This window comes from Neltuma alba, unplaced genomic scaffold (genome assembly GCF_004799145.2).
Source record: "Neltuma alba isolate B1F8T4 unplaced genomic scaffold, ASM479914v2 tig00011573_pilon, whole genome shotgun sequence".
Lineage (NCBI taxonomy): Eukaryota > Viridiplantae > Streptophyta > Magnoliopsida > Fabales > Fabaceae > Neltuma > Neltuma alba.
This window is the reverse complement of record NW_021636227.1, coordinates 266,480-292,802: the sequence shown is the minus strand read 5'-3', so window position 1 is coordinate 292,802 and position 26,323 is coordinate 266,480. Positions and strand designations below refer to the sequence as shown.

Below are 26,323 nucleotides of genomic sequence, written 5' to 3'. Positions count from 1 at the left end.
CAGTTAGCGCCTCATCTATTCGTATATTGATGCTCAGTGTTTTGATCATAACTTTAAAATTACAAATCATTTTTGAGTGGATCTTGTTGCATTAAAAACTAGACTTAGAGAGCTTTCCAATGACAGTTTATTTGTCCAAATTGAATTTAAATTGAAAAAATTATATCTAATTGAAAATTGCTTTATTTAGTGTGTCCAAAACAAAGTTTCTAAGAAAGACATAATGAAATTCAAATTTCGTACGAAAGTTGTCATGTATCATGCATCATCAATAAATCTAGGGTTGAATTTTAAGTTACGATAACAAAATGAGTACATTCAAATATTCAAATTTGATACAAAAACAATTGAATATTTAGCATTGAATTCAATTTTGCTCACTCCTTTTCTTGTCATATTAAAGCTTAAAATTTTTTGACATAACTTTATCAATTTAGATATAAATTAGGCAAATGACCTATCACTAAAAGACTATTTAAATCTAGCTTCTAATGAAAAAAAATCCATTCAAAAATTTGAATTTGATCCGCCACATGGCTTGGAAACAAGAAGTTTTGAATAGGAAGTGACAATTCAAATTGATATAACGACTAAAAACAAATCGTTGGAGGCATTTAATTGCAAGCATTTGAAAGAAGTTGTTGCAAGAGAATATAGGAAAGAAGTATAATGACTAAAAATAAACGCTATCTTCTTATTCATATTCATATTATTTATTATTATATTTTTTTTTAAGAAATAATATTCATAGTATGTTTTATGAAAATCTATGATGATTCTTATATTTATATTGAGTATTTACATTTATTTATTTAAATTATAAGTTATTATAGTTTTTATTAATTTAAATTTTTTGGATTATTGATTTTTTAATAATATTATTATTCTTTAATGTTAAAAAGCATTGTTATTTAATAATTTTATATTTTTTTATTAAGGATAACATGGTAAATTGTATAATTTTTCAACCCATTTTCATCCAACTAAGCATAAAAATTTTTCATCAACTTAATTTTGATTCCAGTACTTACCAAATATACCATCACTCTGAAATTTTCATTCTATTTCATTTTATTCCTTTCCATTTCAACCAATTCTTTTTATCAAATAGGCCTTAATCTTTTGCTTTTAAAGACTAGTACATTTCCAACCATCTTAATTCAAAGTTAAGTGAAAATATTCCTGAAGGGGTGCTTGTTTAGAGCAGCGAGAGGGTTTTTTTTTTGACCAGAGCAGCGAGAGTTTAAAATCAAAAGCATAATCTGAAAAGGAAAGTATGTCGTATGCCTATCTCATCACGAGGAGTCAAACACGCTCGTAAATTTTTGGAATTATAAACCTTTTTTTGCCAACTATAAACTTTTAATAAATATATATTTATAAGTAAGAAAATCCCTCCAATTTTAACAAATATAGAAATTCTCTGAAATTAAGTTTTATATTAAATATATAATTACACTCCCTCTCGTCGTAACATAGGAGCTTGGTAATTGATTTATGAGTATTAATAAAATTAATTAATTTAACCATTCAGTGTATTGAATTTATTAAAATGCCCAACTAATCCTTAGTATGGAAAAACTAAGTGATAAATATTTTTATGCAAAATTAATAGAGATAATTTTAAAAAAAATTATAAAGTTAAAATAATATAAATTAAATTCTCATGTCTTATATGTAGAATTAAACTCCTCAATTAATTACTATATCTGTGATTGGAGGGATTATTAGGGCCTGTCTAATACGAGGAAATAGGATGGAAGAAAATTTTTTAATGAATTTGATTTAAAAAATATTGGAGAAGCATAATTATAAAATTTCAAAAAAAAAATATGTTAAAAAAAAACTAATGTCATTTATTTAAGTTTTTGGTTTTTTTTTTTAAACAGTTCTACCCCAAAAGCGAACCATAAGGCGCCAGCCGGGCGACGAGAACAACATTTTGATTTTCTTGACCCACAAATGGCTGGTGTTTATGTTTTGAGGTAAACAATTGTGATTTTAAATACGACCGTGATTTTTATAAATAACACTAGTAACTTGTTTATATAATTATAAAAAAAAACAAAAGGTAGATATGAGTGTTGTTAAAATTCTATAAACTTCTATCAAGATCTTGCAATCACAAAAAGTACTTGTTTATCAAAAAAACCTACTTCTAATAACTTATTATGTTCAAATGTGCAATTAAGACTAAAATCATAATTTATTAAGATTTGAAAAAATTTAGCCAAATAAAATAATAAATAGATTATATAATCACTTATTTAGTTTAAACAAACTTAGGGGATGTTTGGAAAGTTATAAAAGTACTTATTAAAAGTATTTTTTTGTAAATCGAGACAAATTCTTTTATATATTTATTTTGTATACTGTAAAATTATTTTTAAAATTATGATTTTGTTTCCATCCAAATATCCTCTTATTTGAGCTCTGTAAGATGGCAAATACAATAAAGAAAAAACAAATTGGAAAAATGAAAAATAAAAGTGAAACGAGCCCCGCCACCTGTGGATCTCTGACCGGACGATCAGCCATTAACACTTAACAATTAACAATTAACAAAGAATAAAATAAAACAAAGAATCAAAGCGATTGAGAAACCTAGATAGATCGCGTCAAAAGCAACGAAACTTGCAAGGAGGAGTGGAACTTGTTCCTCTCTCTCGTGAATGTAATGCGAGTTTGCAAACTTGGTAGACCCAGAAGCGTCATTTTTTTCTGATTAGGGTAATTTTCTTGAACCATCATTGGACCTTTTGTCATTTCTAGTCCTACCGTTTCATATCTGATCACAACCCAATCTTTTGTGGATCAATGCGAATCATCAGAACTCTGAACCAGTGTGGTGTGCGTTGGTTGTCAGATAGATAAAATATTTCATAGCTATGGAGTTGGCCCAACTGGAAGCGTTGTGTGAGAGGCTATACAATTCCCAGGATTCTGTGGAAAGGGCTCATGCGGAGAACACTTTGAAATGCTTCTCCATGAATACCGATTACATTTCTCAATGCCAATACATTCTTGACCATGCCTTGACTCCTTACGCATTGATGCTAGCTAGTTCCAGTTTGTTGAAGCAAGTAACAGAACACAGCCTAGCTTTGCAGCTTCGGCTAGATATAAGTATTTTACTATAATCGATCTTATCACTTTTCCGTGACTGGAAAAAGCAGGAATTGATCTCGGTTAACTCTGGTTGATAACTTTATTTATTTTGTTGTTTCATAGGGAACTATCTTTTGAACTATCTAGCCACCAGGGGGCCAGAGTTACAGCCTTTTGTGACTGCTTCATTAATCCAACTTCTGTGCCGAGTCACGAAATTTGGGTGGTTTGATGATGACCGATTTCGGGATCTCATCAAAGAATCAATGAGCTTCTTGAGTCAGGTGATCACATGTGAATGTTCTATCCATTTGTCAAGAAGGAGCTGGCTAATATTAATCATTATGGACAACTGAGTGCTGTGCAAGCTGGTTCTCTCCATTGAACAAGGATAAAGTGCATTTTTAATCTAGTAACACTTGCATATAGTTCAATCTCAGAAAGAAAGAGGATCAACATATTTTAATCAAATAATGCAGCCAAGGACTGCAAATCATGAACAACTTGACAATTTTGACAATTTTGCTTGAGAGATGATAAAAGAGTAACGACACTATTCATAAACAGAAAAATAAATAGAAAGGTGACAATATTAACTATGAAACTGACTAATAGTCGGCAGTGTTGTTGAGGCTTGGCTGGTTCTTACCAGTTTTTACCAGGCCAACCCTAAAAGTGCATCTATGCTTCAAACAAGCTTGTTCCTTTGAGTGGATAGCACTTAAAGAGATTTAATCTGGCTTGAGTGGATAGCACTTAAAGAGATTTAATCTGGCTAGGATTGCTTGGAACTCTCACTTGCCCATGATTCGAATGGGCAGTTTAAAATTCCTGAGATGTGTTCTTTATAGATATTCTGTTTTAACAGGCAACACCTGGTCATTATGCAATTGGTTTGAAGATATTAAACCAGCTTGTCTCTGAGATGAACCAGGTATGATTTCATCTTGTGATATTCAGATACATTCGATGCTCAAAGTGGGTAGCACCATTTATTATTGGGAGTGATCTTTGTGCAAATATCAATGTATATAAAACGTCCAGAGTACTAATTGTGTTCTTATTTATTTATTTCTTTCCTTTCAATATTATCTGTTTTTGATATAACATACCCAGATTGTGTCATAACACCAGAATTCAGCTACAGCCCTTGTCTAGTTAACAATCTTCTTAATGAAAAGCATTCATCAATTGCCAGCCATGTCTAGTTAACAATTTGCTTAATGAAAAGCATTCATCAATTGCCAGCCACATCTTGTGGTTGTGTCAAGTCGGTGAGGACATAAGGATTACAGATCAGTCTTCCTTTTGTAGCAAATGAAAAGCTTCCATGATTCCCCATTTAAGAAGTCCAAATTAAGGTGCTGTGTAGGGATGTATATAATGATTTAGAATCAAGTTTTTCTCTATTGAAGTCATGATCTAGTACCGCATGCTTTGTCCTGTAATGATAATCTACATTTTTCACTTCATTGATGGTAGCCATGTCTCAGCTACATTGGGATTCTAACCTCTATAAGATGTTTTAGCCACAACTTTTCCATGAGATGGGGCCCTGTGTTTAGCCTTAGAACTACGCTTGCCAACATTTGATTGCTTCTGCAAGAGACCCAATGACCAGTGGGAATTGGAGTTTATTGCAGCTTGTGTGCTTTTTGTATGTTTTCTGCTATATGGTCTGTCATTTATCGTGTTTATGCTGTGGTATTGTGTGACTTTGACTATTAGGATATTAGTTGGTATTTATCTTCTATCTTCTTTCTACTATAGAGAATAGAGAAGATGAGAGGCACGGTAAAATAAATATTAAATACAGTTCACCACCGAAGGAATCATGAGATATTTCTAGCTTGGCTACTAATCGTAAGTCTGTTTTCCAGTAATAAATTATTAGTTTTCTGTATGCTATCCATAGGAAATTTTCTTGGAGGCTATTGGCAGAGAGACTGGTGCCCATTCTCTAGCCGATATTTTTGTTTGGTTTTCGTTATCTGCATTCTTTTGGCGAGTATGTGTGTTCTTGTACCTTTTCCCTTAATGACTTTTTTCCCCCAAAACAAAAGATGCATGTTAGTACTTATGATCAACTATTAAAGGGTCATTTGGTTGGGGGAAGGGGATGAAGTTATACCTGGAAGTGAATAAATTCCATTTATTTGGTTTATTAAAAGACCAAGCTTCTTCGAAAGTTGGAGACCCAACTTACCTCACAACTATGGGAGCAATTTACTTAGTGGAATCCAGTGTTCTACTTCCTAGTATTTTTTATTTATTTCCTAACTTACACTGAAAAATTATGATTTATGAAATAAAATCTAATTAAACAGGTATTTTTGTCTTTGTCATTAACAAGTACTATATTTATTTAGAAGTTTAGATTTCTGAGGAATTAGAAAAGTGAAACAAGCAATCAGCTATAAACTTCATCAGAAGTTTTGTGAATTGAATCAAGCTACGCCTAATAAAAGTTGACTTCAACGAGTTAGCATACAAACACTGGTGTTTGTCTGTAATATTTTCTTGTAGTATGAGCTGTGTTGCTTTTATTAGTTTTAGTTTGTTTTGATATTTAATGCCTAGTTATGGCATTCTGCACAAGTATTTAATATGTTTCTGGAATTCTGCCTTAGGCTAACGCTGGCTTCCCTGCAACACATCATCGAAGAGTGGCTTGCTCCTTTAGGGATCATTGCCTCTTCCAAGTATTTCAGATATCTTTAACATCATTGCATCAACTGAAGAATGATGGTATACTCATTGTAAAACTTTGTTCCTTATTGTTTATATCTTTTTGATTATTGTATTTTGAGGGTTGATTTTTTATGAAGGGCAGTTGTCAGTCAGTTGCAAGAGTTGGCACTTTCTCTTTCTTTGAAATGCTTATCGTTTGATTTTGTGGGGACATCTGTTGATGAAAGTTCAGATGAGTTCGGCACGGTTCAGGTATTTTCTTATATTTTAATACTAAATTCCTATCTCTTTTGGAGATGTGCATGATCCCCGTTAATGTTGTTTTATCTCATAATATGATTGCCTACAGATTCCTTCTCCTTGGAAGCCTGTTCTGGAGGAGTCTTCAACCCTGCAAATATTTTTTGATTACTATGCCATTACAAAGGCTCCTCTTTCAAAGGAGGTCTGTGAATGTGGTTCTTTTTATTATTTTTGAGTTTCCTATATTGAAGTTCTCTAATTGTCGAGTGCAAATAATTGAAGTGATTCAGTTCTTAGGAGTTTCTTTTTCATATGGGTTTGTTAGTATCTTCAAGTACTCTATTTCTTCATATTTGTCTCTAGTTGTTAGAAATTTGAGCATTTCATTCCTTTCATATGCATCAGTAGACAGCATTTACTGTTAGATGCCAGGAGACTTCACCCATCTTAATCCTACCAAAGCCTCTTGATTGTATCAAAATGAGCTGCTCAAAATTCAGATGACATGCTCAAGTTTCTGAATGGCTGCCTAAAGACCTATTTTGTCCAGAACTGTCTGCCTGCCACTGTAAAAATAAATGGGCTGCCAAAAATAAAAATCAAAACAGCACATCAGCATGAAAAATGATTATTATTTTGCATCACTTGTATGTCACATTATTTGACTGGATTATGTTGTCACTTGAATCTTTTTTGCTTTAAATTAAAGGATTTTTTGACTCTTTATGGGTTAATGTTTTCCTGAGTATTTAGAAGTTCTTGTGGTGGCTCATTGCTTTGTTACTTTTTCACCGTTCCTAATTTTACTTGTTTTTGTTTTTCAGGCATTGGAGTGCCTGGTGCGACTAGCTTCTGTAAGACGTTCATTGTTTACCAATGATGCTGCTCGTTCTCAGTTTTTGGCGCATTTAATGACAGGAACCAAAGTAATACTTCAAACAGGGCAAGGTGTTGTTGGCTTGATACTTCTCTTCTTGATCAGTTTTTCAATGACTTCAACTGGAAAGCTTATATATATTATTTCTCACTCTAATACATGTAAAAAGAATATATGCAACTGATTCTGAGTGGCATTTGTAACTGCCTTTTCCCTGTACCGAGAATGAAGGATAAAGTTTGTTCATTTGTGTCTTATCTATGAACTTGTTATAAGAAAATTTATATCTGCCTTCGATGGTTCAGCTCTGATCTCCCTTGTGCGTGTTTGTGTACACATGTTATGTATGATCAATTTTATGGTTCATTTTTGGTAATAGGTGAAGCTGAGCTAGACATTTTGCTCATCAACCATTAGTCAAGAGGCATATAAGTTAAATCTCAGATATTTTTTCTGGATATTATGAGTAGGTTTGGTTCTTTTTAATAGCAGTCGAAGTGGAAAGCTCAAGTAAATCATAAGCTTAGAAAATGTTGCCTTCCTGGTGCAAGAATGTAAAACATAGTTGTGATATGAAGGAAGTAAATACACATAGCAAATATACTTAATTCCTTTTGCTGAAATTGGTTGAGTCTATGAAAGCTAGTTCTGTACATTCATTTTTAGCATTACTTTAAATCTTGATTTATTTATAATTTTTTTGTTTGCTTCTCCTTGTTTTCCACTCCATTAGAATTTTAATTTTATGTTGTGGATCAGGTCTCACAGACCACTACAATTACCATGAGTTTTGCCGTCTTCTTGGTCGGTTCAGAGTGAATTATCAGGTGCAGTTCTCTTTTGACTTAACTGGATTGTTTCTAGAGATGAGGGCATAATGCACATTATCACGACTTTGAGGTTCATTGGCTGGGGTTTAGGTCTCAAATTAGTTTGGCAAGCCGGAACTTTAGATGCTTGTGTGGTGCCTACTCATAAACTACTGTCAAATATGAATTGACATAATTTGATCTGAACAATTGTATATTCCTGTTAAATTAATGCGATATTGTAGTAATGAGATATTTAAATGGTAAGGCCTGTGATGCATATTTTTTAGGACCCATTGTTGTTTAATGGTTTGAGAGGCTAAAAACTTTGTCAAGTCTTTAACTCTGTTGTTATTGTGCAAGCCCTTGTTTGTCTAGGTTATGCATGGAGGGTAGGGGTAGTAAATGGAATTGGGAGTATGCTTTGCCATTGTAGGTTTGTAGTGACCTTGTGGTACTTAAATACTAGTTGGTATATCAGGAGGTTTGTTCTCATTTGAACTATATGCTTATTTTCGCCTATGACTACTTCGTTGGTTTGCACTTAAAAAGTTTTTTCATCCACAAGGTAATGAAAATGTTGTCTTCTATATTTTAAGAAAATACTTGTAAAATTACTATATTCTATGGTTTTTGTCTTGCCTTGCAAAGAATGAGTATCGTTTGCAGCTATATACGCTCCAAGTCCAATCCTGTAGTGAGGTCAAAATGATTCTTGGTGGTCTAGGATGCTAAAGTCTTGTAATGGTGTGAAGGGTTTGCTGTGCTTTGATGTATTTGCTTTTAACAGAATACCCGTGTATTACAGGGCGTGGTTTACTGTGACACAGGTCTTGTTTGTTGCTCCATTGTGGTTCTATGTTCAGGGTTTTTTTTCTCTCTATCCAATATTTATCGCAGTGAAAGGATTGGGTAGCCTTGTGATGCGTTTAAGAAACTGTATTGTTGTTTTTTTTACCAATATTTACTTGGTAATGGTTGGTTTGATTTTCCTATATGTTTTTGTTTTTTATCATAAAGATGCTGAGATATAAACTCGAGTAAATATATAAATTTCAAAATCCCATGCCAGCTGCCAAAACTAATAAAATTTTGTGGGTTGTCCTGATTTGTCTGTCTTTTTTTGTTAACTATTGTGACATAATGCTGCAGCTTTCAGAGCTTGTTAATGTTGAAGGCTATAGTGATTGGATACGAATGGTTGCAGAGTTTACTCTCAAATCTTTGCAATCGTGGCAGGTGAGTTGGTTTACATCAAGTTTAAGCATGTTCAAGAGAATGGTTAATGTGTTGTGATATTACAAGCTTCCGAACCAGTTGTCTTTGCCACAATGTGACGTTTGCCTTTACCATCAAAACATGTGATTTCTTCTTTTGAGAATTATGAATTGAAACATACGTCAAACTTTTTGTTGGGGGCACATTTGACTGTAGTTGGGATTCCAAGTCAAATCCTTTAGCGCTGGAGACAACTGTAATGATTTTATTTATACCTTCATGCATTAGTAAAATATGGACTGATTTATTTCAGCCGTATTTTTTTTATCAAGAAACTAGAATGTGAAATTTGATCAAGTTGGACTTATTACCAGTGGGCCAGCAATAGTGTATACTACCTGTTAGGACTGTGGTCGAGATTGGTGTCGTCTGTTCCATATTTGAAAGGTGATGCACCAAGCTTGCTGGATGAATTTGTTCCTAGGATTACTGAAAGTTTCATCACATCAAGATTTAACTCAGTGCAGGTATTTACAATTTTTTGTACTTGCTTTACTTGTTAATATCTACTTTATGTTTGATCAATGAGCCATATTGTTCCAGAAATTTAGTTCCTTCTATCTGAATCTGTCAGGATGGAGTACCTGATGATCTTTCTGAGAACCCCTTGGACAATGCTGAACTTCTTCAGGATCAGTTGGATTGCTTCCCTCAACTTTGCAGATTTCAGGTATCATACGGATTCATAGGATTGTTAGCATCTATTTGTTTGGAGAAGTTTTAGGAAGAGGAATGATGATTGCAAATGTGGAGAATAAGATATTGTCCTTAATCAAGGCAGCAAAAAGAAAACACAACTTGGGCTTTAATGTTATAGGGCCTTCTAGTTCCTCTGCATGTTTACCTGGAGCTGCTGAGCCCCAGAGTAAGCGTACAGAACAATCCTTTGTCATTGAAAGTCTAGTGACTATTGGTAGAGCATAATCACCACTTTTGATGCGTGAAACCAAATCTTTAGAGAAATTAAAAGCGTCATCAGCAAACCCTCAAATATGTCTTCACATTGCCTTTTCTGCTGCTTCTTCGATGTTGTCAAATTACTCAACTTCACGTTAGTCTTAATTTCTCATGATGAAATCGCCAATACCTAAGCTGAAATATTGTTGTTGTAAGCCTATGCTGGCATTGGTTTTGGCTTCGCTCAATGTTAAGAGGATCATATTCTTTTGGCTGCTGTACAAGCATCTATATATGAGCTTGGTCCAACCTGAAGAGGGCCTCCATGGTTTTGGCAGGTATACAAACATGAATGCTCAAATGACCTAGTAAATTTGCTACATTAGGATCATATGAACGCTCAATCCAAATGGCCACTATTGTATGGGCAGCTGAGCCTAGAATTTAGAGTTAAGAAATTTCTTTTAGGCATTGAAGAGAAGTGTCATCTGTTAAAAAGTGCATCAACTTTTTCCCTTCTCAGTTTGTGTTGACCATTGAGGATGAGGATCATTTTAGGAGAAAGTATCGTTACATGGGATCTGTAATTAGATGAAGTTGGATTAGTAGTTAGCTAAGTATCTATAAAGTTAGGGGGTATTTTCACATTATGGGATGAAGTATTGTTGCATGGGATTCGTAATTAGTTGAAGTTGTTAGGAATTAGTTAGGGTTAGTTCCTAGCTAAGTATCTATAAAGTTGATTGTTATATAGGCCTCCTTTATTAGGTACATGTGTGATAGCAACTAATTTGAATATTAGTGTGTGTTAGATTTCTACCATGTACAAATAAAACCCTAATTGTGATGATAGAAATGACACTGTGCAGCGATAGCAAGAAGAATTGCAATCAAGGTTTGAAGAGATGGAAGTAGTGAACAAAAAACAGATGGTCAAACTCCATTTCCTGTTAACTTTAGAAGTCCCCACTTTCTTGCCCAAATATCTCTCCTTCTTCATTACCTTTGGTGCTATTATAGATCACCACTAGCATTCACCAAATGAAGTTGAAGGATGGAACAGATTAGGGTGGGAACACTGGAAGTTTGTAGTGTCACTAAGGTTTTGGGCTAGTTTGATGTTTTTCTTTACATCCCTTTTCTCATATTGCCCTGAAAGGAGGAGTAATTGGCACAAATGCAGTGTTATTCATGATCCTGGAAGATTACAAACCAAGGCACATGCTAACAACCCCCCCCCCCCCCCAAAAAAAAAGAAAGAAAGAAAGAAAGAAAGGAAACTAGGTGGGTTCACCCTGCTGGGTCAAATTAAGCACGCTAGCTTGACCTAGGCTTGTTGAATATTGTTTCCCAGCACTTTCTGCCTGCACCACGCTTACATGTCTGAGCAGGGATTGCTGTAATAAACGGGGTTGCTGTGAATGCAGGATGGAAGTGTCATTGAGCTGGCCTAACACTTCCAAAGGAATATTTCAGAAGTAACTTGCTAAGGGAGAATGGAGAAATTAGTTGGAAAATTCTGAACTAAATATGCTGATTCCACACATAAATAGAAAGCACTATATATAAATATGCTGATTTTCTTGTCATTTTTATTTTAGGATATCCTATCCTTGGATAAATAGTACTATCTCTTATAACATAATCTTTAATGAAAAAGAAGGAAAATTTTTGCAAACCCACTTTGAAATTTTAGAGCTCATTTATGGTCAAGTTGTTTTCAGGACTTTGACACTGGAGGATTAATCCTAGTGACATGATTAGCTGTGGAGAAGCCAACTCTTTCTCCTAACATTTCTAATTTTCTTTGGTGTATTGAAAATTTAGAAGCATCCAGTCTCTCTCTAAGTTTCTGGTTGTCCATGTACTAAATGTTAGGAATCTTAAGTGAACATTGGTTTTCCCTTGGACATGATTGGACTGCTCTGTTGTATATTGGACGCCGAAGACTTGCAGTTTTCTTTTCTACTAATTGATGGTGTTCTCTGTACTATTGCTCCCCTTTTGAACTGTTTTTTTTCCCCAATGTATTTTGCATTCCTTAAAAAATATATTCAATATAGATAGCCTTTTCTTTTGCTACCTTTTGCTTCTTCTGCTGAAGCCTGTTGTTAATTTGACATCTTTGTATTCTTTATGCAGTATGAAAGCAGTAGTTTATATATAATAAGCATAATGGAGCCAGTCCTGCAAATATACACGGTGTAACTCCTGCTCAGTGATGTCACCTCTATTTTTTGTACTTTCTCTTGGGTGAAATGAGTTAGTGATTGGTGTTTTCATTTACTGGAACAGGAAAGAGCAAGACTACAAGTTAGTGATAACAGTGATCTGTGTGTGATTGAAGACAAACTGGCCTGGATTGTTCATATCATTGCTGCAATTCTGAAAATAAAGCAATGTACAGGTTGTAGGTAAAATGATTTTCACTTTTTGACTTTTAATAAGAAGTTCTGCCAAAAATTTTATGCATGTGATCTTTATTTTTATGCTATTTTTATATTCAGTGTGGAATCTCAAGAAGTGCTCGATGCAGAAATTTCAGCTCGAGTTTTACAGTTGATAAATGTAACTGACAGTGGAATCCATAGTCAGGTATGAGTTAGTGCTTGAACAAGTTATGGATTACTTTTCAGGAATTTAATACTGGATATTTTAATCTGTACTGGTAAACACTTTTTCATTTTCATTTCAAATCTGGTTGTTATCATGTTTCTAATTTTTTTTCTATAATTTAAATAAAATTAGATAGCACTTGTGAGCCTAAGTTTAGAGGATCTCATATCTGGGCACACCCTTCGACAAAGGTGGTGGAGAAACAACAAAGAATGAAAGCAATGATTTATAACAATGAAAACAAAATAATTCAATATACGTGATTTGATAATCATAATAACCAATACTCCCATTTAAATTGGGACATAGATATCAATAATCCTCAACTTAACTTGAAATCCCTTAAATCTTAATAGAAGTATACGCGAGCTCCAAACCCACTTCTCCGTTGATGAAATATTAGTGTGTTTCAGCTTACTTAGTTTGACGGTGTTGAATGGGTTTCTTGCAATGCTAATCGTTGACATGTGAATAGCAGCTTCCAACGGTTGATCAAGATCATTTTTTTATTTCTTTTCAACCACAAACCTTCACAGAAACCTTGAGCTAGAGTCCTTTGTTCAGCTCGTGCATCACTCCTTATTGCCATACCTTTTTTTTTTGGGATACAAGACATTTTTTTTCTTACAAGATACGCATAGTAGTCATCTACATCAAAGAATTGCTTGCACTTGTAATACGGACCACGGAAATTAGATCCACTGAATTAGTGGAAATTCATATTGAGAAAGTCTCATGAAGAAAATAGCTATTATAGTTGCCCTAGTATGGTAATCAAAGGGTGCCAAATGTCCAATGTTCTACTGGTGTTGTGCTTGAAGTTTTGATGGGTACCTAAGTGGAATAGGGAGCCCTAACCAAAAGCTAGCTGTTGGATTAGGAGAACCAACCTACTCAAATATCCCATCGAGCATTCCATAATATTTAAAGGGGGACTAAGTACCCTATGTCACCAAGTCTCTATTGAGTTCCCTCAATCTAGTTGCCATGGCTTATTGGAGTTAGTTCTAGCCATTTCTAAGGCATGTCAATTAACAAGGCCTCCGCACCTTGCATGCTATTTGGAGTAGGTCATCATAACTTGATTATGCCTGGGGCCAAGTTCAAGATTGCATGGAGTCTAATAATGAGTATGTTAGGTCATCTTTGAAGGAATTAGCTAGTGCTAGTTGTAGAATTGTGCTTAAATCCCCATGATGCAAGAGCCTTGGTAGAATGAGAAGAGTAACAAACAAACAACAAGCCTTATCCCACTAGGTGGGGTCGGCTACATGAATCACACGACGCCATCATGCTCTGTCAACAACCCAATCCTTAGATATGTTGTTGATTAGGAGGTCTCGTTCAATGACCTCATTCAGCGTTCTTCTCGGTCTTCCCCTGCCTCTTTTTATGGGACTCCATCTTGTTTGATCCACCCTCCTCACCGGGGCCTCCAAAGGCCTTCTCTGCACATGTCCAAACCATCTTAAGCGATTTTCAACCATTTTCTCTTGGATAGGTGCCACACCGACTCTTGTCCTGATCTTTTCATTTCGAATCCTATCTTTTCTTGTATGACCACACATCCATCTCAACATCCTCATTTCTGCTACTCCGACTTTGTGCTCTTGTTTTCCCTTTATTGCCCAACATTCACTACCATACATCATAGCTGGTCTTATAGCAGTCCGATAAAATTTTCCTTTAAGTTTCTCAGGTACCTTCTTATCGCAAATAACTCCGGTAGCTTTCCTCCACTTTAACCAGCCAGCTTGTATTCTATGAGAAATGTCTCCATCAATTTCCCCATCCTCCTGTATAATGGATCCTAGGTATTTAAACTTTGATATTTGAAGAATAATTTGCTCTCCCATCCTCACCTCCAAATCCCTATTACCTTGCCTCCCTCCAAAATCACAATTCATATATTCTGTTTTGTTCCTGCTCAAACGGAAACCTTTCGACTCCAAAGTCCTTCTCCATAACTCCAAACTAGTGTTAATCTCTTCTTTTGATTCCGCCATAAGAACTATATCATCCGCGAAGAGCATGGACTTAGGGATTCTTTCTTGAACAGGTTTAGTTAGAATATCCAAAACAATGTTGAAGAGTATTAGAAACAATTCTGTTACTGAAAATATTCAGCAATTACTCCACTGGAGACAAGGCTCCTATAATTATGATCAGCATGCTCATTCATATGGATCCTCCTTCAAAAGATTCAATATTAAACATCCTGAGTTTCTCACTCCCAGAAAGGGGCTTGGATGTGAAGTTATTAGGGAACATGTTTCATAACTAGAAACTTGGGAATCCACCTAGTGGGATAAGGGTTGCTGCTGCTGCTGCTGCTTCATAACTAGAAGCTATCACCCAAAATATGAAGTATAATGAAGGGGAACATCCAAGCTCTCAAAACATTAGATCTACGAAGACCGATTGCAAATGCATCAAAAAAACAAAACCTGGTTGCAAAGGATAGTGAAAGGGAACATCGAAGCTCTCAATTCAAGGATGCTAGAAACTTTGCACATGTAAATTCATGTCATCTCATACCCTCATCTTCATTGCTGCTCAAACCATTTTCCTCCAAAGCTCTTCTGATAGCTGATACCTCCGTCTCTTGTTTTGCTCCTATAATTTCCTTTGTAGACATGATTTCTGCCTGCTGGACCTTGTTTTAGCTCGATGCCCATTCTTTCACAATATTTCAGTTCAGTGGCTTGTGCGCTTATGGCTTCATTATGAAGTCAATGCTTTTTTTTTCCTTCTAAATATACTAAGAGTAGTCCTCAAATTTTGTGTGTTGGATACCCTATCATTTCTTTCTCTTGCCTCTATTGTCTTGCTTATGATGTATTTATATCCATATTGCATAGAATATCTTTTTATCTGTGATATCATTGGTTTTGGACAGAGATATGGTGAAATAAGCAAACAAAGACTTGATAGAGCAATTCTTACTTTCTTTCAAAATTTCCGAAAGTCTTGTGTGGGTGATCAGGCCATGCATTCTTCTAAGGTAATTATGTGGCTGTTTGGATAGATTTTCCTGCACAAAAAGTAGTTCTGATATGATAAAAGCTATATCCAGAAAAGTTTATGATTTCACCTTCCAGAAGAAGCTGGAAACAGATTTTTATAGGTGCTTAATTTTGCAATCAACAAAAGTAAAACATCTAAATTTTGCTCTTCATTGTTTTTGTTTTTTGTGCTGCAGCAGTTATATGCCCGGTTATCTGAGCTTCTTGGATTGCATGATCATCTACTAATTCTGAACGTGATTGTCGGCAAAATTATGACTAATCTCAAGTCCTACACCGAGGTGAGCATACAACTATTGTACCATTTTATCCTTATCTTTTCTGACTTATCTCCTGTTTTGGTATACTATTTTCTTAATTGTGTTAATTGCAGTGCGAAGAGGTCATTGATCACACCTTGAGTTTGTTTTTGGAGCTTGCATCTGGGTTAGTATTACTTGGATCTAGTGTTTACGCTATTTTGGTTTCTTGCTGAAGATAAACCACCCAGCGTTACTGACTACTTTGCATGTTCCTCTTTCTGTTCTCTCACTTCCCACTGGCAGCTATATGACCGGAAAGCTGCTTCTGAAGTTGGATACTGTGAAATTTATTGTCGCCAATCATACGGTAGTATCTCTCATTCTATAATTGCCCTTCATATCCTATTGGATTCTTAAGTGTTGCAAAACCTATAGCTGACAAATAACACGTGCACATTCACATCAACCTCATAAATCACCAGATTCTGAGCCAGGAAACCGAGAAATGACATTAAACACCAGCTGCTCATTGGCTGCCTTTGATTACTTATTCAGCTAATGAGATTGATTGTCTAAGATTAGCATTCATGTTCAATTATGATATTGATTGCTCTGCATCTTGATCTGATGCTTCATGCCTGAAATCTTATTTCAGAGGGAGCACTTTCCATTTCTAGAAGCAAACAGATGCGCTCGAAGCAGAACAACTTTCTATTACATTATTGGCTGGTTGATATTCATGGAAGATAGCCCTGTGAAATTTAAGACCTCGATGGAACCACTTCAGAAGGTACTCTTCTCGCTTATGCTGAAAGAATTGAGCAACAACAAGTGAACTACCTGGACATTAGGGATTGCAATCTCAACCCTAAACCAATTAATTACTTCATCCTGACTCTAATATGACCTACTTAAACCCAACTATTGAAGGGCCAGTTGGGTTGGGTCATTTACCAACCAGTTAATTGTGGGTTTTATACATGTCAAGACAGTTAATGTGACGCAGCACCTAAATGCTGCTTTTCCTCCCTTCAAATTGTGGGTGTTGAGCTGCATCATTATTATGATTCCTGCAAAATTCATGTCCTTTCTTCTATTATGCTGCTTATTTATTCCTGTTGCCAGTGCTTACTGCCTTCTACCTTTTTCCCCCTATGGCCACTGGTCAATTAGAACTCCAGGCTAATATTTGCCAGGATCCAATGTGTATTATGTTGTTTTCATTTGTATATTATTTATTCTTTATTCAAAATGGGAAAAAAAGCAAGATGATGTCTTTTTGTATTCTTGATTTTTTGTGACTGCTCCTAATACATATAGTTTATTTACAAATCTAGTACTTTAACAGGTAACTTTTTTCAAAATTGTTATAGAAAAGTTACTTTAAGTTTAATGCATTGCACTAATGCTTGTTTGAATAAATTGCATTAGAAAAAACTAAAGATATATCTTTTTTCGTGAGTTGCGTTATATGTGGTTATTGTTAGAATTTCATCTTTCTATTATATTTTGTATTATCTGCTTATATTTGAATTAGTTTGTTTGACCATGTCTGTTTGTCTGTATAGTCCTCCTTATGGGGAATTTCATTTCATTCCCACTGCTCTCTCTTCCTATTTATTTCTGCTAGGATTCAATGAATAATATGAAGGACAGAGAACACTGTATTTGCTGTTTCTCTGGATTCAATGCTGAGGTCCCTCAAAACCAGATCTCAGCCTTGAACACATTGATGTCTCCTCTAATTAGTGTGCCTACTCCTATCTTCATCGCTTGAATGGCCAAAACTATCTCCAGTGGTCTTCAAGTGTGATTAGTAGACTGAGGGTGGCAGCGCTCAAACATTTAACCATAAATGGTTTATTAATATTTCTAACAAGATATAATACTGTAAAAGTGACTCAATTGGAGTATTTGACTTGATATTTCTTATAATTTAATGATTAACCAACAAAAATGAATATTTTGCATTCAGGTATTTCTCAGTCTGGAATCAACACCTGAATCACTGTTTCGAACAGATGCCGTAAAGTTTGCACTTATTGGGTTAATGAGGGACCTCCGAGGAATTGCAATGGCGACAAATAGGTTGGTATTTGGTCGTTACTGGCATCTGATAGCAACATAGCTGTATATACTATGGCCTTTCATATCTGTTTTGCTTGCCCCAGCCGGCGAACCTATGGCCTTCTATTTGATTGGTTGTATCCTGCACACATGCCACTACTTATACAAGGCATCTCACATTGGGCAGATACTCCAGAGGTAATAGAACTTGTAGACACTTTTTGATACCATCCACCATGTTCAGACGGTTAATTTTGAAGTAATTCTCTATCACTTGTAATTGCAAAAATTCATTATCCTGATTTCTTCTATATCCTATGCCCATACTCTGCAGATGCTGCCTTTCATGACTTGGTACATATCACTATAAGTAATCTCATAACTTACTCTTTGCAGACAGCACTGTTGTTTGGTGACTTAAATTATACTGGCTTTAAATTGTATATGACAAGTCAAGTAAAATTCTGGTGGTCCCTGAAAATAATACATCTGTGCAAGACAGAAATATGGGGCTGTTGAGGGAATTTGAGAAGCAGGAACAAGTTGAATCTTTTTAAGGGTGGTTCTACTGGTATTTTGTTAGGGAAATGGGATTAAAATAATGGATGAGAGAGGAAGATATGGAGATAAAAGCAGGCAGATTTCGAGGATGTTTTTTTTTTTTTTCCTTTGCTTTTTTTCCCCCTGCTTTTCTCTTAGTTCTTTGGCTCCTCTTCTTTTATTGTTTTTTTTCTTTCCCTTTTTTCCTGCTTTTCTCCTAGTTCTCTGGCTCCTCTTCTGTTGTTGCTGCATGAATCTGGCCAACATTTCTTCATCCTCTTCTGTTGTTTCTGTACATATTATGCAGGTTACTACTCCTCTGTTGAAGTTTGTAGCAGAGTTTGTCTTGAATAAAGCTCAGCGTTTGACATTTGACTCTTCTTCTCCTAATGGCATACTTTTGTTCCGGGAAGTCAGCAAACTGATCGTTGCTTATGGTTCAAGAGTACTGTCTTTGCCAAATGCTGCTGATATATATATCTATAAGTTCAAAGGAATATGGATATGCCTAACAATTTTGTCAAGAGGTAAAAATTGAGCCTGTCTTGTTCTGATATTGCGATGATGTGCTTTAGGTAGTGTCTGGGAGTTTTTTTCTTGAATGTGATGGAATGGAGTGGGATGGCTAGAAGCTTCATACCATTGTTTGGGAGAATAATTTTAAAAGGGAGTGGAGTGGTTTGGGAGGCCATCCCTTGCACTTCTTAATCCACTTTTTCCACATCCCTCAAATTGTAATGTCAAAGATGAAATGGTTTGAAATAAATGCTATCACCTCTAGTCCTAAATATAGGAGCTAGACAAAAGGTTTGCTTTGATTCTAAATATAATATCTCAATTCATTTTTGTCTCCCAAGTTTATAATTTTTTACCCAGAGTATTCCTATTGATTGCTCATATTAAGATGCCTCTCAATTAAAGGGTAATTCCAATGCATATAAGTAAAGTGGGTAGTTTGGAGAAATTAGGACATATTTGTTATAAATAACTTAACTAATTTCTTTAATATGGGCAATTACTTATTTAGCTCTTATATTAAATAACTTAACAAAATTATCCCTCATCCTTCTTAACCCCCCACCAAAAAAAATTCTTCCACTTCCTCCGACTCTAAAATGGGATAAACATAATCTTTACCAATTCATTTCCATTAATTTTATAATAATTTTTAAACAAATATTAAATAAAACCATTCCTTCTCTCAATAAAACTCTGGAACATGGGAATGTTCCATTCCGTTCCACCTCATCCCACTCTACCCCACTCCGTCAATGGTCTTTCCATTTCTGAACTCCCGAACATATCACCCTTAATGTCCGACATAGTTTTGGTTAGTTTGCTTGTATCTTCTGTTGCTTGCCTGGTTTGCACTAGAAGTACTTATCTCACTAGCACTAATGGAAGAGAAGTGTGACCTGAAAGTCCATACCTATAACAGAGACCAATAGCTTGAAGAAATTCATGCACTAGTAATAAACTTGCATGTGTTACGTTGGTTTTGAGGTTGGTTTACCACCCATTTTGCGCAGAAGCCTGTCAATGTGGATTTCCTAATGTATTGTAATAATAATAATAATAGCAAAACAACACTACAACACTCCTTAAGTAAAAGACTCCTCTTGATATGTGAGCTCACGTATTAAGTATGTTCTAATAGCATGTGAAAAACCAAAACAACGTGCAGTCCAGTTCATTTAAGTTCATTGGAAAAAGAAAACAAAGGATCCATATGATATACTTATCCCAGCAAAAATGAGTGAAAAATTCAAACTTCCTAATCTTTCTATCCAATAAAATACGAGACTAAAGCCATAGAAAAAGATACAACCTACTGAGAACAAGAGGGGCACTCATCACGTGCCTTGGTCTAGTCAAATGGCCAGAGAAGCCTTTGTGTACGACATGGCCGTACTTTATCTAACCCCATGTTGAAGACATTAATAAAAACAATACCGGGACATTTCCCGATCAATAAAGAGATGATATTATTGGATGAAATGGTCTTTGTCAATGTCGGGGTGATTTGTAGGTCATCTGATTATCATTTTATTAATTGACATGTAAGAATAAAATTTGTTTGTGAGATTACTGATCTTAGTATTTTGCCCTCAAATAACAGCACTTTCGGGAAACTATGTCAATTTTGGTGTGTTTGAATTATATGGTGATAGAGCTCTTTCTGATGCACTTGATGCTGCTCTAAGGATGACCCTGTCAATATCCTTGTCTGATATTTTAGCTTATCGTAAGGTATGTATAAAATATTTCTTTCCTGACATTGTTGTTATAATTGAATGCTACTTTAACTGTGCTTCAAATTATATTGTTGATTTAATCCGAGGAAAAAAACTTATATGCTTAAGGTGCTTGTTTCCAATTAAGTCAAGACGTGGGTTTTTGTATATATTATTTATTCTATGGCAAACTTATTGTTATATGAGGCTAATTGCCCACGTCTTCCCCACTAAGTACCTAAAGCTTATTATTGATTTGATCTGATTATTGTACTCTAATTTCACTATGAATGCATATAATTGCTTTTATATCCAAGTGAAGCACAAATTTTCAAATTCTTCTGTTTATTTCAAGCTTTGTTGTTTACTTTTGTTGATAAGTATAATTTACCGTGCATCAAGGCAAATTTTTATGAGCATCATGCTTCATAAATAGTCTGTAATGTGGCACAATGAAAAATAAGTGTACGAGTTTAACTTTATATAGGGAACAAGGTCTTTCTAAATTATATGGTAAATCTTTTTTGTGCTGACTTTTCACATTTTGTCATTTTGTTTCTTTTGTTTTGCAGCTAACAAGGGCTTACTTTGCATTCTTGGAGGTCTTGTTCAGCAGCCATATTTCCTTCATATTGAACCTAGACACTAGCACCTTCCTTCATATAGTTAAATCCCTTGAATCTGGTCTTAAAGGCTTGGATACGGGCATCTCATCACAGGTTATGGCAAAGGCCATTTTTCTTATTCAGTTTGCATCTTCCTGTTTCAGAATAGATCAGTATAAACATAATCTTTTGAGCTTCTTTTGTAACATTTTGTGGAATTAAGATGCTGTTTATATCAAGTTTTTCATTTACTGTGACTGCCTTTATCTAACTCTTTGAATTATGGACCACAGTGTGCATCGGCTGTTGATAATTTGGCTGCTTTCTACTTCAACAATATCACTATGGGAGAGGCCCCGAATCTACCAGGAGCTGTCAATCTTGCTCGTCACGTTGCAGAGTGCCCCAATTTGTTTACAGAAGTATGTTGTATTTTATTTTACATTTACCACCTCGCCTATCAGCCAGTTAGGACAGTCGTTTTACTCTAAGATCTCAAAATTTGGAACAACTGTCTAAGCTAATACTTGTATAACTTAATTACAAAAGTACTGCAGTGGGGTGTAATCCATGGCAAAACGTAAAATCATGCAATAAAAAAGTATCACACTCTTTTGGAACAGCCTGAAAGAGTCTGATTTCTGTTTTGTTCTTTTACTATTTTGAGAGGACTGGAAAGCCACGTTTCCGTTGTCTAATTGAGTATTTCTTTTATATGCTAAAGATTCTGAAGGATCTCTTTGAGATAATATTATTTGAAGATTGTGGCAACCAGTGGAGTCTGAGCAGGCCGATGTTGAGCTTAATTGTCATTAGTGAGCAGGTAAGTAACTATTGAAAACTCATAATCTTTCCATGCTTATTGGTATTTTGTATATGGTTCAGAATATAAAGCAATGACGAATATTCTTACCTACCTTTTCAGTTTACATATCTGATAATTTATTTTTGTTTTTAGAAAACAAAATAAATTTAGCGGACAAGAAGAATAATACATCAATGATGACAAGTAATCCTCCCAAAGCATAATGAAAACAACTAAATTCACTCTGGAGCTGATAGTACAACTGGGATGCCCCTCTTGTTCACAAAAGTCATAAATTCATAATTAGGTTTCACACAATGAATGGCAAATAATTAATATTAGTATATGGGAACAATATTTCCTCAAATATTGGTTACTTGTATTAATTTAATCATTTCTTGTATGGGCCTGGGCAGAAATTGGACCTCACTTGCATAAGGAAACTATAGGCTTCATAGGGTTAAGAAATTAATTTTATCTTTGAAGTTAGGGTAAAACTTTTCTTCTCTTGAAATGTTTTCTTATTCTTACATGATTGAAAAAACTTCATATACATTATGGGGACCTTTTGGAGAACAACACCCAAGAGGTAATCCATGAGGTTGTAAGACCCATGGTCGGTCTTCCGTAAGATCTGCATCAAAATCCTATTCGTGCGTGAGTCTCAAATATCATACCTTGCAATGGTTTGGGTTGCTTTACTGAATGGTTCCTTGCCTTCTGCTATTGCAATGGCTAAATAAATTTGGGAGAATAAGCATTAAGTTTACATGAAAGTTAAAGATGGATTTGCACGAGGCATGCTTTGCTTTATGTATTCTGCTTCTTTTTTTTTAAATAAAAAAAGAAACCTAATCAACTACTATGATGGTGGTCTCAAATTATCTTTGAGAGCATTATGCTAATATACTTTTGTTACCATTGTTTCAATTTCTATAAGTAGTGATAGAGTTGCTTTTACTGGTCAGACTTATAAGAGGAAAAATAGGAAAATGCAAGCAAAATGTTAGATGCTTTATCGTGGTCAGAGAGTTGACTTTAAGACTCCCACCAATTTGAAGAAAGAAGCCGAGAGTTAGAGTGCTCTAGGGTGATTTAGACCTGTCTTTTGGTTTGAAAGCATTTTGGGGACTGTGTTGGTTGCTTTTGACTTCATTTTTAATCAATGGGGCATCCTGGATGAGAGCTCTGGCCTCTAGAATGCCAGTTGGGGGTGGAGGAAGATTAATCTTTCTTCATCATTTTTCATTTCAGTTTCAGTGTGCTTGTTCCTCTTATGTCTTTTGTGTGAGCTTCGTGTGAGTTATATTCTGTAATTTTCCTTCAAGATCTGTTCTTGAGGGGGAAATATCTTGTAGAATCAATGTCAGTTTCAACATCATTTTTCCTACTGTTCTACGTTGGTTTCTATCAAATCGCAAGTAGTGATAATGGTTAGTTGAGGGGATCAAACCATCAGTTATCCAGTCCTAGTCCTGACTTTAAAACACTGCTTTTTTTTTTTTTTTGGCTAATTATTTGCTCTTGTGAATTTTCTGTTTCTTGTTGGTTACAGGGAACTAAAGGTTTTTTTTTCCCTCTCTCCCCCCCCCCTTAACAGATATTTTCAGATTTAAAAACTCAGATCTTGGCGTCACAGGTATTTTGTTTCTCCCCCAAATTTCTCTGCTCACTGAACATATTTAAAGCACCAAGCGTAGTGATATGTTATGAAATGGTTAAATTGAGAAAATTTTATGCCTGATTTTTTTTTAAATTTAATTTCATAGTGCATGTTTTTTCAATCAGAATTTCATATCAGTGATAAAAATATCAGGGATCTTAGTGGTGAAGAAATGACAATTGGTCTCTTAACAGATGTATATTTGCACATGTATATCAAATAGGGTTTGAGCCATGGCAATAAAAAAAGATTTGAACGGGACAAGTCTGTTCGCAATAAGTTCCTGATGTAAGCCTAACATAGTTCAATGCACAACCCCCCCCCCCCCCAAAAAAAAAAAAAGAAAAAAACCAAAACATTGTCTTACAAGTCTAATTATGGGTCTGGAAATAAGCTGTGCTTTCTAAGTGTGTGCATCGGGGTGATGCAAAGCGGTGGGTGCCATGTTTTGCCATTATGTCCACGTTGCGTGACTCAGGCTCGTTCCTTTTATGCAGCCAATGGATCAGCGTCAGCGGCTCTCACTATGTTTTGATAAACTTATGACAGATGTTAATCAAAGTCTAGATTCGAAAAACAGGGACAAATTCACCCAGAACCTCAACATATTCAAGCTCGAATTCCGTGCCAAAAATAATTGAACTTTGTACAGGCTTGAGGTAAATATGAAACTCCACCTTCTTTGTACAGTCAGCTTGTAGAATCAGCATCTCTATCTCGGAGGCATCTGGGAATCTTGTCATGGGACAAGAAACCACCGTATAGGGTTTCTTCATTGGCGTTACATGAAAATATCAAGAAATGTATTCCTTGTACTAAGGGTTTCGAGTATCAGGCGTGAACGTAGAAGATTTACAGCATAGTTCTCATGTTACCCCCACTATACCAGAATTGGGGAAATTTAGGGCGCACAGATGATGAGGAAAGATTTGGACATCTATGTGAGTGCTTGAGGTCAGAACAAAGGCAAATATATGGGAATCGAGGGGGAGGGTGAGACGGGAACCGCCCAATTATTTATTGTAGGCTTGGTGATTCTCTAGTTATACAAGATCAATTCTTTTTAGGGAAGTTTAGTGCTGGTGATATTTGTTTTAGGAAAAATGTTGGTCATTGTTTGATGTTATTTTGTTTGATAGTGTATATTAATGAAGTTTTCTTAATTTGATTGTGTATATATGAAAAGTGGGCTGTTGATTGGGCAAAGCGTAGCCTGGGTGTGAATAGCTTGATTCAAATTCTGTTGATCCTGTGTCAAGCAAAAACGTAAACTTTATTTTGATCATATCACGGTAATCATAGAGGTCCATGATTAATTTCTTGTTTTCCATTTTACTTTTTATTTGCTCATTCTTTCTTACTATAAGATCATCTTATGATGGTATTATATATTTTTAATAATTATTTATTAAAAATGAAGAACTCTTGTGTCTGTCATGAATTTTTCTTCTTGACAGGCTACTTTAAAGTCACTAGCTTGATAACTTTGCTTAAACTATTTAAATTTGATTGTGATGTTAAAGAATGTAATGGTTGTGCCGTTTGTATCTCATTATTATCCATTTATTCTTGCACGGTTGATGCCCACATGTGCTGCTGCTAGTAGTAGTAGTAGTAATAATAATAATAATAATAATAATAATAATAATAATTAATTATTATTATTATTATTATTATTATTGATGCCCACATTATTATTATTATTATTATTATTAGCAGCAGTAAATAAGAAGTTATGATAATGTTTAATGCATAATCAATATGATGTATAGAAAGTAGTAAGATGCTTGGTAGGCGGAAAAGTATTTTCTGAAAAAGAAATGGAAGAATGTATTGCTTTATGGATGTGTTGCGTACTTACGTTGCAAGGCAATTTCAGTTTTTCTTAAAAAAATATTTTTTCGTGTGCCAAAATTTGCCGAAGCATTTTATTTACTAATTTTTGTTTTGGGATCGATTTTATGTGCAATGTGTGAACAATTTATAAATTATAACATAATGCATAATCAAAATCTTAAAATTGAAGGACAATATTTCTACGAATTCTTTATAATTTTGGAAGCCTCTGCGAACAAGTAATTTATGGCGTATCTTAGCAAACTTTGTTTGATGTTTGTGATGGGAGCCGTTCTATTTATCTCCTTATTAAGTATTAACTGTAAACTAATCGATTATCAATGAATGACTGATTTATTAATCATTGAAAATTAATGTACGCAGAATCCACGAATCTATTTAAAAAAAATTCATGTCAAATGAATTTATCTATTTATTATAACGTCAAATTTTAAAAGATATTACTTCTGACTCTTAATATAAGAATTTGTTTGATATTTAATTTGGTTATAAATATAATATCTCAATTTAATTTATTTTCAATATTTATCTATTTTGTCTTTAAGTAATCTCTATAATAGTTATATATGTTCAGAAGTTATTATGGCTAACTCAAAAACACATGATTAATGAGACTATTTTAGGAAAGATAATATTTATTTACTATATATAACGAACTTAACTAATTTTTTTAATTTTTTAAAATTAATCAACTAGATCTTATAAATAAGACTGGTCATTAAAAAAAAATTTCGGAGCCCTTGAGAGCTTGTGGACAGCGGATTA

The 26,323-nt window shown here is 34.7% G+C and overlaps 1 protein-coding gene across 3 annotated transcripts; it reads left to right on the top strand.

The window, feature by feature from the left end:
* Positions 1 to 2,563: 2,563 nt before the first annotated feature.
* Positions 2,564 to 24,907, top strand: LOC114715025 (exportin-7-A). 3 transcript variants are annotated; one of them, XM_028899831.1, is made up of 29 exons: positions 2,564 to 2,730; positions 2,867 to 3,126; positions 3,232 to 3,392; positions 3,977 to 4,042; positions 5,739 to 5,856; positions 5,942 to 6,051; positions 6,149 to 6,244; positions 6,867 to 6,990; positions 7,679 to 7,746; positions 8,881 to 8,967; positions 9,321 to 9,473; positions 9,581 to 9,676; positions 12,046 to 12,105; positions 12,199 to 12,317; positions 12,411 to 12,498; positions 15,419 to 15,523; positions 15,725 to 15,826; positions 15,919 to 15,971; positions 16,091 to 16,154; positions 16,443 to 16,577; positions 17,763 to 17,875; positions 17,959 to 18,052; positions 18,702 to 18,921; positions 20,514 to 20,644; positions 21,201 to 21,347; positions 21,527 to 21,655; positions 21,958 to 22,056; positions 23,639 to 23,677; positions 24,199 to 24,907. In XM_028899831.1, the coding sequence occupies exons 2-29, from the start codon at positions 2,889 to 2,891 to the stop codon at positions 24,340 to 24,342; spliced, it is 3,159 nt and encodes a 1,052-aa protein (XP_028755664.1). In that variant the 5' UTR covers positions 2,564 to 2,730; positions 2,867 to 2,888; the 3' UTR covers positions 24,343 to 24,907. The 3 variants fall into 3 exon arrangements, with proteins under 3 accessions (XP_028755664.1, XP_028755662.1, XP_028755663.1); XM_028899829.1 differs by having other exon boundaries at positions 15,722 to 15,826; XM_028899830.1 differs by having other exon boundaries at positions 2,832 to 3,126; positions 15,722 to 15,826.
* Positions 24,908 to 26,323: the final 1,416 nt, after the last annotated feature.

What these genes read in the sequence shown, in the direction of transcription:
- LOC114715025 (XM_028899829.1), top strand. Translation starts at nt 2,889, where the DNA reads ATGGAGTTGGCCCAACTGGAAGCGTTGTGTGAGAGGCTATACAATTCC. An exon ending in ATGAGTTCGGCACGGTTCAG is followed by an intron (nt 6,052 to 6,148) that starts GTATTTTCTTAT and finishes GATTGCCTACAG; the next exon opens with ATTCCTTCTCCTTGGAAGCC. An exon ending in CTCAACTTTGCAGATTTCAG is followed by an intron (nt 9,677 to 12,045) that starts GTATCATACGGA and finishes TTCTTTATGCAG; the next exon opens with TATGAAAGCAGTAGTTTATA.